The 14730-nt window shown below is 42.9% G+C and overlaps 3 protein-coding genes across 4 annotated transcripts in view; 2 read left to right on the forward strand and 1 right to left on the reverse strand.

The window, feature by feature from the left end:
• rap1gap2a (RAP1 GTPase activating protein 2a) overlaps nt 1-6483 on the forward strand; it is a 96056-nt gene extending 89573 nt beyond the window's left edge. Inside the window, exons 16-23 of the mRNA XM_013915215.1 lie at nt 83-262; nt 1276-1425; nt 1578-1690; nt 1784-1882; nt 1986-2106; nt 3831-3933; nt 4077-4150; nt 4495-6483. Of these exons, the coding sequence (XP_013770669.1) occupies nt 83-262; nt 1276-1425; nt 1578-1690; nt 1784-1882; nt 1986-2106; nt 3831-3933; nt 4077-4150; nt 4495-4503 (849 nt within the window). The 3' untranslated portion in view covers nt 4504-6483. The remainder of the gene's footprint in view (nt 1-82; nt 263-1275; nt 1426-1577; nt 1691-1783; nt 1883-1985; nt 2107-3830; nt 3934-4076; nt 4151-4494) is intronic.
• Nucleotides 6484-6547: 64 nt separating this feature from the next.
• LOC102200077 (uncharacterized) lies at nt 6548-10219 on the reverse strand. Of its 2 annotated transcripts, none has more exons than XM_005750386.1 (5): nt 9918-10219; nt 9068-9409; nt 8727-8960; nt 8597-8625; nt 6548-8483 (listed from the first exon to the last, which is right to left on the reverse strand). In XM_005750386.1, the coding sequence occupies exons 1-5, from the start codon at nt 9967-9969 to the stop codon at nt 8376-8378; spliced, it is 765 nt and encodes a 254-aa protein (XP_005750443.1). In that variant the 5' UTR covers nt 9970-10219; the 3' UTR covers nt 6548-8375. The 2 variants fall into 2 exon arrangements, with proteins under 2 accessions (XP_005750443.1, XP_013770670.1); XM_013915216.1 differs by having other exon boundaries at nt 8727-8972.
• A 933-nt stretch (nt 10220-11152) lies between these two features.
• blmh (bleomycin hydrolase) overlaps nt 11153-14730 on the forward strand; it is a 21797-nt gene continuing 18219 nt past the window's right edge. Inside the window, exons 1-3 of the mRNA XM_005750387.1 lie at nt 11153-11319; nt 11665-11829; nt 13912-14109. Coding sequence (XP_005750444.1) covers nt 11820-11829; nt 13912-14109 — 208 coding nt within the window. The 5' untranslated portion in view covers nt 11153-11319; nt 11665-11819. The remainder of the gene's footprint in view (nt 11320-11664; nt 11830-13911; nt 14110-14730) is intronic.

Genomic DNA, 14730 nt, shown 5'->3' on the forward strand with positions numbered 1-14730 from the left:
GATTCATCCCTAATCATTTTCCCGATGCGTTCCTGTGTGTGTGTGTGTGTGTGTGTGTGTGTGTGTGTGTGTGTGTGTGTGTGTGTGTGTGTGTGTGTGTGTGTGTGTGAACCGATTTCAGGGGCGAACACGAGCCGCGCTGCTGGACAATCTCCACGACGAGCTGCACAGACAGAGTCAAAGCGCGCTTGGTCTGGGCCAGGTCGGAGAGGAGGACAAGCTTGAGAACGGGGGACACGGAGGCCTGCTGGAGTCCTTCAAGGTGAACATGAGCCTAGACAAAAAGTACATCGTTCAATCCTTTCTCAGCTCTGTGACATTTATTTAATCACCGTCATTACAGCACAAGAGTGCCAGGTTTGCTCGCTGTAGGTCAGCGAAATGTCACAGGTCTGCAAGATGACTTGAGGCGTTAAACCATTGTTATCACAGACGCTCCTGGATTTCTCAGTGCTCGAGAATTTTGACCTTATACTCACAGTGTGTGTGTGTGCGTGTGTGTGTGTGTGTATTCAGTGTGAACATGTGAACATGCAAAACGCTGCGGCGCTAAATCTGTATGAGACTGTGCCTTTCTCTTTATGAATTTCTCCTCTGCTTCCTCTCACCAGCCACCTAAATCTCTCTAGCCCATCACACCGCCATTGCACGTGCTCACTGAAGGCTGGAGTGTCTTTAAAAGGACCGTCTTGAATGTGTGTCTCTGTTTGTCGCCACGAAAATGTGTAACCAATGTAATCATTTGATTCTATCGCTCTTCGCAGGCGTTGTGGACGGCGGCTTTGCAGCTTCTGCAGCTTCTGCAGTCGGTCCCAGGGGGCGCTCTTATTGTTGCTGTCGTGGCGGTTGCTGTGTATTACCTTTCTGTGTCACTGTAAATGCACGTGGGGGATTATATCATGATAAATAAAGACGATCTCATGTGATGTTGTTTGTGTGTGTGTGAATTTGAGCTGGCCATAGCTGAGGCAGATAGCAAAGGTGGGAAAAGTATCGACATTTGATTTGAATGTTACCGACCGAAAGTTATCATAAACTCCTTTTACGTCAATGAACCAATGATATAAATAATGAGTGTAACACAGTTACAGTACTCTTTCTTCTCTAACTCACTTTCTCTTCTTCTTGGACAACTGCGCCCCCTTGTGGTCACCTTCTTGACACTGCCTCCCCCCAACTTCATTATTTCACACTGTTTCCATTACTTGCTTCTACTCCTTAACCTCCTCCTCTCCCTCATCATGAGCTCATCTCTCTTTTCTCCTGCTTCTCCAGAGAGCCATGCGGGTCAGAAGCCACTCCATGGAGACTATGGTAGGGTCTCACCGTCACAGAAGCCCCGGTGTAGGAGGTGGTGTTCCAGCCAGCCTCAGTGGTGGAGGTCTGCCGCAGAGCACCAGCGAATGCACAAAGAGCACCTTCACTGTGAGTTCACTTCAGCAAGATGTGACTTGAGCTAAAAGCTTTGGTTCTTGTTCATTTACTCATCCATATTTAATGTTGGAGGATTTTTGGGGAAGATTTTTAAAGTGCTGCAATACTAAGAGAAGCCAAATTCTTTATTCTGTTATCCGCAGCCTCCTGTACTGTCAGCCAAGTCTCCCCTGAAGAGCCCTGTGAAACGGCGCTCGGGTCTCTTCCCCCGTCTCCACTCCAGCACAGAAACTTCTTCAGACAAACACACGCGTGGGTAGGTTAAAGGTCCCTCCATTCAGAAGTTATTACTGTTACAGTCTTTTTAAACAGCTACCTTTTGACTTACGGATTTGCTTTTTGTATGCAGCGACCAAAAGTTTGCAGAGAGCTGCCTGCTGTCCCAGGACGTGAAATCAGAGACATCATCCAATCCGAGCTCACCTGAGATCTGTCCCAACAAAGAAAGGTGAGACCCAAGCTGATTTTATCTAAAGAATACTTTAACAATACTGCTTAATGTTTGCTTTTTCACGTCAGTATAAATTTTACTCACGATTGCTCCTCAACAGGCCGTTTGTCAAGCTGAAGGAGTGCGGCGGCGGCAGGCAGAACATTTCTCGTTCTTCTTCCAGCACCAGCAGCTTCAGCAGCACCACGGGAGAAACAGAAGCTCTGGAAGAACTGGAGACGGTGAGCCCAAACTTTTGATTCATTCATTTGAAAAGAAGGAACGAACGAAAGAAAATGTGTTGTGCTGTTGAGAGTTACATTTTTAAAGTATAAGAACATTGAAGAGATGGTGCAGAAAGCTGCATCTGGTCTGAAGGAAAAATCGCACAAACTTGGAAGAGTTGGTCGGATTTGTGCAAGATGCATTAGGTGGCAATGGACAAATACAAACATACAGATGGTTACACCCTCGTGCAGCAAAGAGGATGCATGTTGAAGCACAAGACACAATAAGACAGCTGATCAAGTTGTTTTGCTAAGTCATCTATACAAGGCAGAGGAAGAATAGCAGCCTACAACATCATCTCAAAATAGTATTTCAAGTTTAATCTCGAAATTTTGACAAATTTTTTTTTCTTAATGTGGCCCTAATATTCTGTCGTATTTGTACGGAGTCAGAACCAAAGGTTTGAAGTTGTTGGTGGTGTCAGTGTCGTGGATGAAATAGTCTATAATTACTAAGAACTGCTTCATAGTAAGCGCATGTCAATTATGATGATTGCAGCTCTACTTGATCGCCTTGTATCAGATAAAACCGCTTCAAGGTGTTATTTTATCTTACCTGAGAAACACTGTGAGATTGTTCCTCAGTGTTTGGCAGGAGATCAGCTTGCACAGATGATCCCTACGCAGTAGAAACTCTCAGAGAGAGATAGAGACACGGCTTAAATGCCAGAGAAAACTGTTAAAGCAATCGTTAAGTGCCTGATGCAGCGGTAAAGTACACCAGCGGGCATCACAAGGGAGAATCTGATAGGCTGGATGGGAAGAAAAACGCAGTCTTTATTAGCTAATAGAGAGACTTGAAGCAGCAGATTAAAACTATTTGTAAAGTTTGTAGGGCTCAGTTCTTGTTTTTTTGTTATTTTACTTTTTTAAGTCCATTAGTTTTTACAACCTTTGGAACTATGTGAATTAGCATTTGTAGAGTCTTTATGCTACATTTAGCTCGTTAGCTAGCATACTAGCTAGCTAGCACACACACACACACACACACGCACACATACATATATATATATATATATATATATATATATATATATATATTTCAAAACCTTTACCCCTAAAAAACTTCTAGGAGAGCTATTATGCTAATCTACTTTGAAAGCGCTCTGAGTGCTCAGATAGAGTAGAAAAGCGCTATATAAGAACAAGTCCATTTACCATGTTAACCTATGCACTGTCTCTCTAAAGCATTTTTTTCTGCTTTGGTGTGTTTATGATGTCTGCGAGAGTCGTGCTCACCTCAGTTTATGTTTTTCTTGCGTCTGTGTGGGTTCTCTCCAACTACTCCACCCAAAAGTGTGTAGCTACTGGGGTTAGGTTGATGATTCTAAACTGACTGAAGGTGTGAATTGTTGTCTGTGTTAGCTAGCAAAACTATTTTTAACTATGAAGAATGCAGATTGACTCTAGTAGAATGCGGGAATCAAAATATTGAGTTAGAAATAAACTTAAGACACCACATCACCTATTTTAATCTAACCCATTTTATGATCATTTCTCCCTCCAAGCCAGCTCTACCCAACTCCTTGCAATGTTTCCCACTTTGCTGAGGGGCAAATTAAATTCAACTTCAGCAAAATTCTGCTCCCTCGTTTCAGAGAACCTCTTTTAGCCCCCCACCCCCATACGTCTGTGTCCATATTTAACTTTCGTCCTCCCGCTTTCTCTCCTTCCCTCAGGCCAGCCATCCACCCATAGCTTCTTCCTCTGCCTTCAGCCCCGCACTCAACATAGAAAGCCAAGGGTCCTGCACCCCTGTCATCATGTGCCGCAGTCCAACAGGTAAGCCTAAATTCACGAAGCATTTGTGGACTAGCTTTTAGTCCAGTTTGAACAGAATGATACGCCAGAGGTGGATGAGTTCATTTTCTAATGAGCATTTCCTTTGTTTCCTTTCCGTCTCCTCCCTTTTTTTCCTTCCACAGATGGAAAAACTAAGACTTCACCGAGGTCAAACTTGAAGTTCCGCTTTGACAAAATGAGCCACTCATCCACGACTGTAAGTCTGATACTTGAACACTGCCTTGTTAAGATTTTTCAGTAGGATATTTCCAACTTTTCGAGACAGAAGCTCCATAAAACTTTTAAAGAGAGAAAGTTCGACATTGAAATTAAGATAATTATGGCAGAACGCTGGCAGCGATGCCAAAAAGTCCCCTGGTGTGTGTGTGTCTGTCTGTGTTTTTAACACTTTGTCTATCTTATAGACATCTCATTATCTCTGGAACTCTGTAATGTGACTGAAACACTCAAGCTGATGTTGGGTAATAAGCCCGGACTGAAAGACGTGTGCTGAACGCTCTCTCCTCTTTTGTTTTTTTTGTTCCCTCTTTTCTCTTTCAGTCTGAGTAGCTTTGAGTGGAACGGAAAAACCCCAACCTTGCACAATGAAGGGACAGCGCCTGCTGACAGAGCTGCAAAAAAATAAAACAACGACAACAAAATAAAAAAGTCACAACAACAACCACAAAATCACTGTAGAACTACTTCCCAATGCCAAGGATAACCTGAGAAGGTTACCGAGTCCCCCGCACACTAGAATCTAACTGAAACTACTGTGAGTATATAGGGAGGAGAAGCAGCTGACATTTTGGCTTTTGTTTCTAACCAGTCTTTAGCTACAGATTAGTCGATGCTCGCTGCACCGTTGCTCATCCACCTTTCATGAGGGTCTTTGGCGTGGCTGTGATACTGTGAGTTCAAGCCGAGCTCTGCTTTTTTTCCTCAAGCGTCTTGTTTGATAGAGAGAAACACGATGACCTCCTAGAAGAATTGTGACACGAGTTTATGGCCGAACTGTTAACCTTTATCTCACTGACTGTTGAGTGCCCAGTGGAGGAAGAAAAAAAGAAATCATTAGCCATCAGGATGTATTTGCCTTCGCCCTTGAACAGACGAAAACTGCGCACAGAAGACTCGCAGTAGCAAGACCTCGGAGGCGCCGCGGCTGGGAGTCTTCTCCACTGTGCTCTCTGAGCTTGTTCTTTGCATAATGTAAATGCTTTTTTCAGAGAACAAGTTTTGATTTCGCCGAGGCTTTTTGCAATCCCGCTAGCTGCTGCATTGTGTCTACTGCACTATAAACGTGACGTGTCTCCTCCTAGGACAGCATTTCTGTATCCGTAGGGGCAACTTCATAGACTTGAACTCAAGAGCAGGGTGGGGGGCGGGGTGGGGAGGGGAGGGGAGGGGCACTGCCAACACATTTTGCCACAAGCTTCTTTTAGCCAAAGCTGCGCCTTACAATCTATCACACACATAGAAAAAGCCCTTTTCGCCGCTGACACGTTCTTTCTCAGCCTCCGTCTCGTCTCCGTGCGTCTCACTATGTGAGAGGACGGGGATCTGGTTACAGCACAGTTGTGGGTAGCCGAGCTACATCCACATTTGCTCAAAATAGATGTTGCACTCAGTGAAAACATTTCACCTTCTGATACCTCCCATTGAAACTCGCTAGCTCGGTGTATCGGCGTGTACGTACGGCAGCTCTTTAGGACATCTCCAGGGTTTTTCCCAGGATGTGAGCTGATGAGGATGACTTGAAAAATATGAAGTTCAGGTTATAACGAACCACCTATGAAGTTACAAAAAACACTTTGAATGTAAACTATGAGCCTTTAAAAAAAGGACTTAGCTGTTGCAAAAATATAAGTAAAAACTGCAAAGTTGGTGCTCGCAGGCACAGAAGGACCACGGGTCTAATCTTCAACTGACATTAGCCTGGAAAAGAAGCATAAAAACACACACATTTGCTTCCAGTGTGACCAAAAACAATCAAGCTGGTGTGTGTTAATGTCGGTGTAATCTTACTGTGTAGGGAACAGTTCCTGTAGTTTAGGCTGGCCTAAGAGTGTAAAAGGTTTAATAGCTAGTTTCACCCAAATTACAAACGCCCACTGTGATTTACATGTAGGTCACCTTTTAACTTGCCAGGAAGCTGTTCTAACTTGAGTAGTACCTTTCTAATTTATCAGGACTAGAGGCAGGCGTGTTGCCAAACACACGCTGCCCTCGGTCGGTGATTACCTCGAGTAAGGGAAGCAGGGATAGAAATCCTCTGGGGAAGTTCAGATGTCATATAGTTTGTAGCAGGTGTCGCCTAAAAAAAAAAAAAAGCCCTGCAGCCTTTCCTTTGTTAATACGCTTAAGTTATTAAACTTTTTTTGCATCGATGTCATGTAAAAATTGTTACTGCAGAGTACGCTAATTAATGGTGAAATGATTAAAGGAAATATATTAAGTTAAAAGATGTCTAAACATGTATATGTATATTTGGTTATGTAATGTGCCATTGAGAATTTATTCTAAAATAAAATGTTGTATTTTGTGTCATATTTGTGTTGTTTCAGGTTTTCTGTTATTTTGTGTTTTTTAATGCAATCTCTCCACACGGGTGCTTTTCTTGTCTATACTTTAATGTGTAATATATTTGAACATGTGAGGGAAGTTTGTTTCACATTTTGTTGAAACTGCAGCACCATCACATTATTCTGACAGCAGTTAATGTGGTCACATTTTTAACAATACAAACCAGAGGATCTGTGAAATCGTCTCACAGAGCAGAGTCTGCTTACTGTAGCGCCTCAGGGTGGTACAGCTGGGCGATGCAGTATCTCCTTATTATATGTAACATTACATGAAAGTGATCCTTTTTTAAAGTGGCTCTTTTTCTGGTTCCTACCTAAAGTAGTCCCATACAGTCCTGTGGAAAAGTAAGTCCACACTGTTATTAAATAGCTTCCAAAATAAACTTTAGCAGCTGTTTTTAGTCTCTTACATCCTTTTGGATGAATTGTGGCCCACTCTTCTTTACAATGTTTCTTCAGTTCATTGAGGTTTGTTTATGCACAGCTCTCTTAAGATCCCGTCGCAGCATATCAGTCGGGTTGAGGTCTGGACTTTGACCAGGTCGTTGCAACACATCAATTTTTCTCTTTCTCAGCTGTTCTGTTGTAGATTTGCTGCTTTGCTTGGAATTATTGTCCTGCTGCATGACCCAGGTGCAGCACAACTTTAGCTGTCATATTGATGTCCTCACATTTGACTCTACAATATTTTGGTATTCAGGAGAGTTAACGATTGACTTACTGACTCCAAGGTTCCCAGGTCCTGTATCTGCAAAACAAGCCAAAAACATCACCCCTCCACCACCGTGCTTGAGCTAGTATGAGGTGTTTGTGCTGATATGCTGTGTTTGGTCTTTCCTAAACATGGTGCGGTACATTACAGCCAAACAGCTGCACTTTGGTCTCATCTGTCCAAAGAACATTGTTCCAGAAGTCCTCAGATTTATTCAGATGCAATTTCATAAACCTAAGTCGTGCTGCTATGTTCTTTTTAGAGAGAATACGTTTTCTTGTCTTAAAACATCCAAAAAAGCCATGCTCATCTGTTTTTGTTCATTTTTATCCACATCTAACCCAACCCGCTGATTCTGTTATGTAGATCTTCCCGGCAGCAGCAATTGCTTCTTTAAGAACATTGCTGATGTCTTCCCTCCTTGGCAAAGTGTTCACACACACCTGAATGCTCCAGATCTCCAAACTGCCCAAACCTCGGCTCTCATCGAGGCGTTCACACCTGGTCATCAGTTTATCAGATGCATTTGATCAACTGCACCTGGCTGCTACTTACTCTTTTAATTCCTATGGAAGCAGCAAAGGTCTTAGTTTTTCATAGGACTGCACAGAGTCCCGAGAAAACCTTACAGGACTATACATGTGTTTTGGTTTTTGAGAAGGAAGCTGCATCTGTGGTGAGAGGCTCCTGCTCAGTATGACAGTATGGTAGGAGATAATAAGCACAGGCGTTTCCCTCTCTCCTCCTGTCCTGTGTTACTAGCTAGCTGCTGGCTTGTTTCGGTCAGGTGATGTGGCTGGCGGTTGTAATTTGGCAGGAAGAGTAGTTCCTACATGAAACTGCTCAGTACAGGGAGATTCATCTGTAACTAGCACCTCACACCCTCCCCCCACAAAAAAGTCTAGATGGAAAAATAGCAAAATGGGCCAGAGGGAAAAACTTGTGTTTGATTCTGTGGTAAACTGTCACTTTAAAGACTTCACGAAATGCAGAGTATCAAGCTTGTATCAAAGATGCAGTTTGCATCAAAACAAAAACAAAAAAACACGAGAAGTGGCAGCTACCACGTTCAGTGTTTCATAAAGACATATATATGAAAGGATATAACTTTATGATTTAATTCATAAAAATAATGCATAACTCCATTAGTGGTTGTCAAATCTCAGGGATGAGTAGACAGTTGCAGAATGGGCAGGCTGTCTCGTGGCTCCCTGCTGCTTCAGTGCACCTTCTGAAATCACTGCATACATCACCTGTAGCATTGTGAAAAGTAAGGGGGGGGGGGGGGGGCACAGTTTAGGAGATGCAAGCCTGTCAGTGAGTTCCCAATGTTCAGGGACTGTATTGAAACAGTACGTTCACTTACTTCTGGCTTCCTCTTGACTTTAGGTGGAACTGCAAAAAACAAAAAAAAGAAGAAAAGACAGCATGGTAAAAATTGCCGTTCTGAGTATTGCCTCATAACAGGTTAACAAAAGGAAACACACAGGATATACCTTTGGGAGGGGGTGTTTTGCATTTCTGTGGTACTGGGCATCGAGGTGGAGGTTGTGGAGCCGAGATGGTTTGTTGGGCTGCATATGGAACTTCATATATGACCTCTGCCCTGGGAAGTGGCTGTGGTTTGACCTCTGAGCTCAGACAGCGAGCCAATTCCAGGATGATGGGAAGGCAGAGTAATGCACAAGCACAGATCAAAACCCTGTGCAGGAGTTTCCTTGGAGAGGGACCTGTGACGAGAGCTATATGATGAGGAGGATACATGACAAGCAGTAAGACCTGCTGGCCAAAATGCAGATGCACTGTGATGCACTTCATTATATGTCATTCTCTGTACCTGCGGTAATGTTCACGTGCGTGCGATGTCCATTTTCATTTATACCTGTATCCCAAACAACCATGCATCCATAGGAACCTTCATCCGACTGGTTGACACTCTGGATGTTTAAGAATAGCTTTGTCTGACTGGCTGAAATTGTCTTGTTGGTCAAATGGTGTCTCTCGCTTTCCTTCACAGGCTTCCTAACATCATATGTTGAATTTTCCCACATCCAGGCACCGGTCCAGTTGTTTCCACAGTGCTGAACTACACAGGACAATGACAAGATGCCCCCTTCTGGCACATAATACATCTCGCGTTTTGCCAAAATACTAAGCTGGCATTCTTCAGCACAGAGACCTAAAAGAAGGAATTTAGATTTAAGTCACTGTAGCGGAACATGAATGTGTAGCCAAGGAAACTCGTGCAGTTTGGTGCTCCTTTGTCCCAATCTGGTTAGATTATAACCACTAAAACACATTAATAATCAGGGAACATAAACACACACGCACATGTTTTTGTTTAACTTGGTACATCTGCTAATTTCCATATGCAGTGAAACACACGTCATTCAGAATAAAATACGCATATGGCGGCCACATTTAAAAGGCACGGAGCTTAACAAACATTTCAAAGAACTAGACGCACGCAGTGCGCTTTGGCATGACCGTGATTACCACAGCTTTTAAGGCAAACACATGGCAAATGGCATCTTATTATAGAATACTGAAGATGGAGAGTTCACACGAGTGCTTTAACAAAACAACCCCCAGAAAAAAAAACAAAAAAACAAAACTTAAGGCAAGAAGAGAGACTTTCTTTTATGTAATGAGAACTTTGGTCAGAGTTTCAAAAGGAGATCACTTACCAGAATGGAAGACATAGACGAAGCTGATGACACCGAGGAGATAGGTATACATGTCTGACTGTAAAGATGTGTTTAACGGTGTTTTTGTCTGCCGTTCATTACTTCCCCTAAGAGAGTTTGTGCTTACATTTTACGGCTGATTCTTAAATGCTGCCACACTTTCTGGAAATCAGAGTGGGCTCACGGTATTTCACTTTCTTTTACTCAGTAATTATGTTGTATTTCCTTTCTCCTGCTGTTGTTCCAATCCGGTCAGAGATGAAGGAAGTGAACACTTACCCACACATGCAGGCACAAGCACACACACGCAAAACTGAAATACGGGAAGCAGTGATCTCATGAACAGGAATATAAAATTTCCTGCAGGAAAGGGGCTGGCTTCAGAGAACTATAACATGAAGAGACAAAAGAGAACAGAAACCAGCAAATCCTTCTCCTTCTCATTTCTGTGCAGGTCTTGATTAACATTTTAGTCCAGAGACCTTGATTAAGGCATAGATGGCTGATTATGTGGTTATTTGGAGTTTACAGATCTCTGACAGCTGAAGCTGAATAGCTCACTAGCTCGGTGGTTTTCAAACTTTGGCATCTCCCACTTCAGAAGCCAAACAAGCACTACCCCTACTAGAAATAAATAATTAAAAAAGAAAACATTGAATATTTTACAGAAATTAACGGTTTGGGTAGCGTATAATTGATGTATATGATAGAAGGGGGTTAATAGTGTAAGACAAGCTTGCAGAAATAACTTTTCCACAAATACACTATATTCTGTCACGGGTGGGCTTCACAGGTGGCACCAAATATTAGGAACGACCCACTTGCATTGGCTGCATGGTTTACCGCTGTTACTATGGCGAAAGTGCTTGTGTTCTCTTTATTTCAGAAAATAGCCTGGGGAAAGTTTTTTACGATTACGTTTCTGTTGTACTATTAACGCGCAGGTAGGGATTTTCCACTCGGAGTACAACTGCAAGCCCATTCTCAGCGTACAACAAATCTTCAAAGTAAACGCTTTGGTTACCTTTGAAGGGAATATACTCGCATGTAAGCGATTAAAGCACATACAGTCCCCATTTCCTGCTAAGTCCTATGTGACGCTTGTGTCGCTAAAAAAGTGCTGCACGTGATCTTATTTTGAAAACCGGACGTTTCGTATGCGGTAAATCTTTCAGTTTTAACTTTTGGGAGCGCTTGTTTATCTTCCACAGTGCTGTGCAGGAAATACAGAGGAAGTGAGAAGGATGCTTCCTTTTGGAAAGAAACAAAAAAAAAAAAAAAAACTACAGACGCCAGTAGTGAGCGTTATTACTTTAGTTTAATTTTGCCTGCATTTACAGCTGAGGTTATTATTCATGCGATTTAGCTGAGAAACCCACAGAGGCTGAAAATGCTGGCTAAAGTTGAGTATATCTAATGTCCCTTTCTCTGTAACATGATTTGCATACATGGGCAAAAAGTGATCACACTGAACAATTACTCCTTTGTAAGCTACTAGCAGGAAATGTTGACTAATTAGGAAAACAGTGTAAAAATATTTGTTTTATTTCCTTACTTTGTTACAGATAACAGCTTTTTATTTTTAAGCTAAATTTTGAGTAGAACTACACTAAACTAAGTTAGATTTTATATTCTTGAATAAATAAAGAGTAAAATGCGTGCAGTAGAGATGTAAATGTGAGCAGGGAAAAGGACTGTGCCCTTATAAAGTATGTGAATCGTCTTCATGAGCTAATGTTGTCTGCAGTTTTCAAACCCCGCCCAGCCGCCACGTCAAAGACTTAGCCAGGAGCCCATAAACGAGCGCACCCCGTGGTCACACTGACAGACTGTCGGTGAGATAAACAAAGAGCCGGCGACTTTCCTGGACAACAGTTGACGCTCCTCAAGCTTCTCGGCAACATGGAAACTGGTAGGTTAAATGTCACTGTGTCCCCTCTCAGTGTTTGTGGCTGCCTGAATGAGTGGAGCTTGCATTTGGTTGCAGGAGAATGACAGCTGACCGAGCTAACCCGTTAGCATTCACTGCGTTAGCATGCCAGCCTGCTAGCACGACTTTATGCCGTCCATCCCTCTGTGAGCTAGGTTGACAGTTCACCCCCCGACGGGTTATGGGGTTGTCAGCACGGTGCCAACATCACAATCTTAAATACATTAATCTTGCTCCTCTGCTCAGGCGTCAGGAACTCTTTCCAGGAACGGGATTTATTAGCCAGAGAGTAGCTAGCTCGTCTTGGAAATGCCACAGTGACTCTTTAAAGTCGTGGCCATTCATGGAAGTGAGAGTTCTGTTTGGGGAACCCTGCTTTTTACCAGAAAAGAGAATAGTTTCATTTATTTTTCAGTAGATCTCAATAACCACCTCAATCAGCCGAGGAATACTCCCTACTTTGTTTTACAACTCTTTTTATGCTTCTGGGCAAAGGTTGACTTTTGAACTTGAACCTAAGGTCTGTGTTAGCCAGCTGCCCTGATTTACACAGCAACATTTAACAATAAAAATACGTTGAAATTAAACAAATTAAAAACATTAAGAATTTCAATATTGTCTTTTTTTTTAATGTGAAGCTGACAGCAACAATGACCACCTCCTAAGCCTGTTTCCTTTTTTTAAAAGTCTGTATTCCAGCTCTATGGAGCAGTGATAATAAAGTGCTTGGCTAATGTAAAGCCAGCTGTAAGAGCACTGGTGTGTAAATTTGCAAGTCACCCTGGCTGCCTGTGCTTGGCCCCTTTCCATAGAAAGCCACCCTGATCTCTGTCCTCACCATTCATGCACTCAGTTGTTGGCTAAAAGCCTGGCCAACTAACTTTGTTTGGGCTGAGTCTTTCCTGTTTCTTCACACACACGTGCACACACTCCTATCAGATATCTATTTAAATAAGATGCTGGCTTTTACTATTACATGCTGACCCTTTGACACATGTCCTCCTCATCTATCCATACTGATCAGTGTCATAACTTTTAGCTGTTGTGGCTTAAGGAAAACCGTGTTGCGCTGACACATGACTGAGGCCGCACTCCCAGAATACTCTTTGCCTTAGGCTGGCTTCTACATTTTTTTTCTCCCATTTTTCTTTTTTTGATAACGCAGCAGCTAATGAGATTTGACACTGTCCTAATCTGCGATGGTCAGTGCATTTGAGCTTTGTGTTGATGGAAAATAACAGAATGCAGCTGAGCAAGAGATTTGAACTCGAGGCAGCATGCATGACTAGGCAATGTCCCTCTCAATGTTTAATTGCTCTATGCTGTTATTTGACGGAATAAAACACACACACACACACACACACACACACACACACACACACACACACACACTCTCTCTCTCTCTCTAGCCAGTTTGATTCTGTATGTGTGCACACGCACACCCCTTCTTACCCACATCCAGTGGGACTGGACAGGCTTTCCAGTGCATTCCTCTCACAGATGGAGCCAGATGAGTGATCCCAGCAGCCAGCTCTGACCAGCCCTCAGCTCCCTGGGGCAACTTGTAGTAGTGCTACTACAAAGCTTTCTTCATTTTAGTCCTCTTTTGCTGGTACTGCCTCTCCATGTACCCAGAATATTCTTTATTCTTTATCAGAGGGCTAATCTTAATCGTATAGGGTACCTTTTATAGATTTCAATGTAACCTCTGTGTGGACTGTGGAAAAAAGAAGTGAAGCACCAGGCGGTTATGTTCAATAAAGCATATGGTCTTAGTTTATGACTATCGATCTGGTATTAGAGGCATCTTTCTGACATCTGAGTGCATGAGTACTCAAAAGATAGCTCTTAAGTGGGAAGTGTGCATGTTTAAACCGCACAGTTGAGTCATGGGAATTGGAACGGTAGGAAATTCCACTTTTGGATGCAGACAATCTGTCTGAATGTCTAGCCATGTTAGCTTTTCTGTAATGTGCTAACTTTAGTTGTCCTCCCTCTCCATCCCTTCCTATTTTTTTCCTCTTCCCCATCACACTCCCTGTTTCCCACTTCTTGTTCCTAAAGGTTTGAGTCAAGAGAAGGTAGCAACCTTTGTTAAGCGGATGCGGTCTGAGCCGCGTTATCTGCTGGCCCAGAATGTGTCAACCTGCATCGACCCGTTGGAGGTTTGTCTTCACCGGCAGACTGTACAGGATACTGTGCACATCTTCCAGCACTCTATCCCCACAGAGGGCAAGCCCATCACCAACCAGAAAAACTCAGGTAGGACATGATGTAATACAGTTGCATACACATGTACTCTGCACAAGATGCATGTTTAAAGTGTTTGTATTAGCAGGGCTGAATGGCTTGGGTAAGGTGTTCCTGAAATGCCATGTTTCAGGGGGGACTGGCCATCGCCCAAAAGGATTCAAGTTTCCAGCCACGTGCCCTTCACAGTGCCAGGTCGATGCCAAAAGTGATTTTTGAAATTAGGGTTGTTCAGAAATCAGTTTTGATTTATATCATTAAGGAACTCATTAGCCTGGAAAGCTTTAGAGCGTTTGCTGGAGAACCCCGTCCTCATAGCAAAAAATGGCGGGAGTTATGAGGTGCTAACTACGGCACCCCTGTGCCACCCATGTGCCACCCCTGTGCCATTTATCCAAAACTAGTCAATGATCAGCCAGGGGACGCCTAATGCTTTATGCTCTTCTTTATGTGTCGGGGTGCCACTTATTGTCTGTTTCATTTAGAAATCATTCCCATTTTTAGTTTTCATTGTCATCTTTGAATCCGCCGCCAGTCATAGATGCTCAAAATGTTTACACCTTGTTTGATGGTGATAAATAAACTTCTATGTAGGGCTGCCACAAACGATTATTTTGATAGTCGACTAGTCAC

This window comes from Pundamilia nyererei, unplaced genomic scaffold (assembly GCF_000239375.1).
Source record: "Pundamilia nyererei isolate P.nyererei 1_Seehausen unplaced genomic scaffold, PunNye1.0 scaffold00272, whole genome shotgun sequence".
In the NCBI taxonomy this organism is placed as follows: Eukaryota; Metazoa; Chordata; class Actinopteri; order Cichliformes; family Cichlidae; genus Pundamilia; species Pundamilia nyererei.

What these genes read in the sequence shown, in the direction of transcription:
- LOC102200077 (XM_013915216.1), bottom strand. Translation starts at nt 9,969, where the DNA reads ATGTATACCTATCTCCTCGGTGTCATCAGCTTCGTCTATGTCTTCCAT. An exon ending in CGTCTATGTCTTCCATTCTG is followed by an intron (nt 9,410 to 9,917) that starts GTAAGTGATCTC and finishes TCCTTCTTTTAG; the next exon opens with GTCTCTGTGCTGAAGAATGC. An exon ending in CAAAACACCCCCTCCCAAAG is followed by an intron (nt 8,626 to 8,726) that starts GTATATCCTGTG and finishes TGTTTTTTGCAG; the next exon opens with TTCCACCTAAAGTCAAGAGG.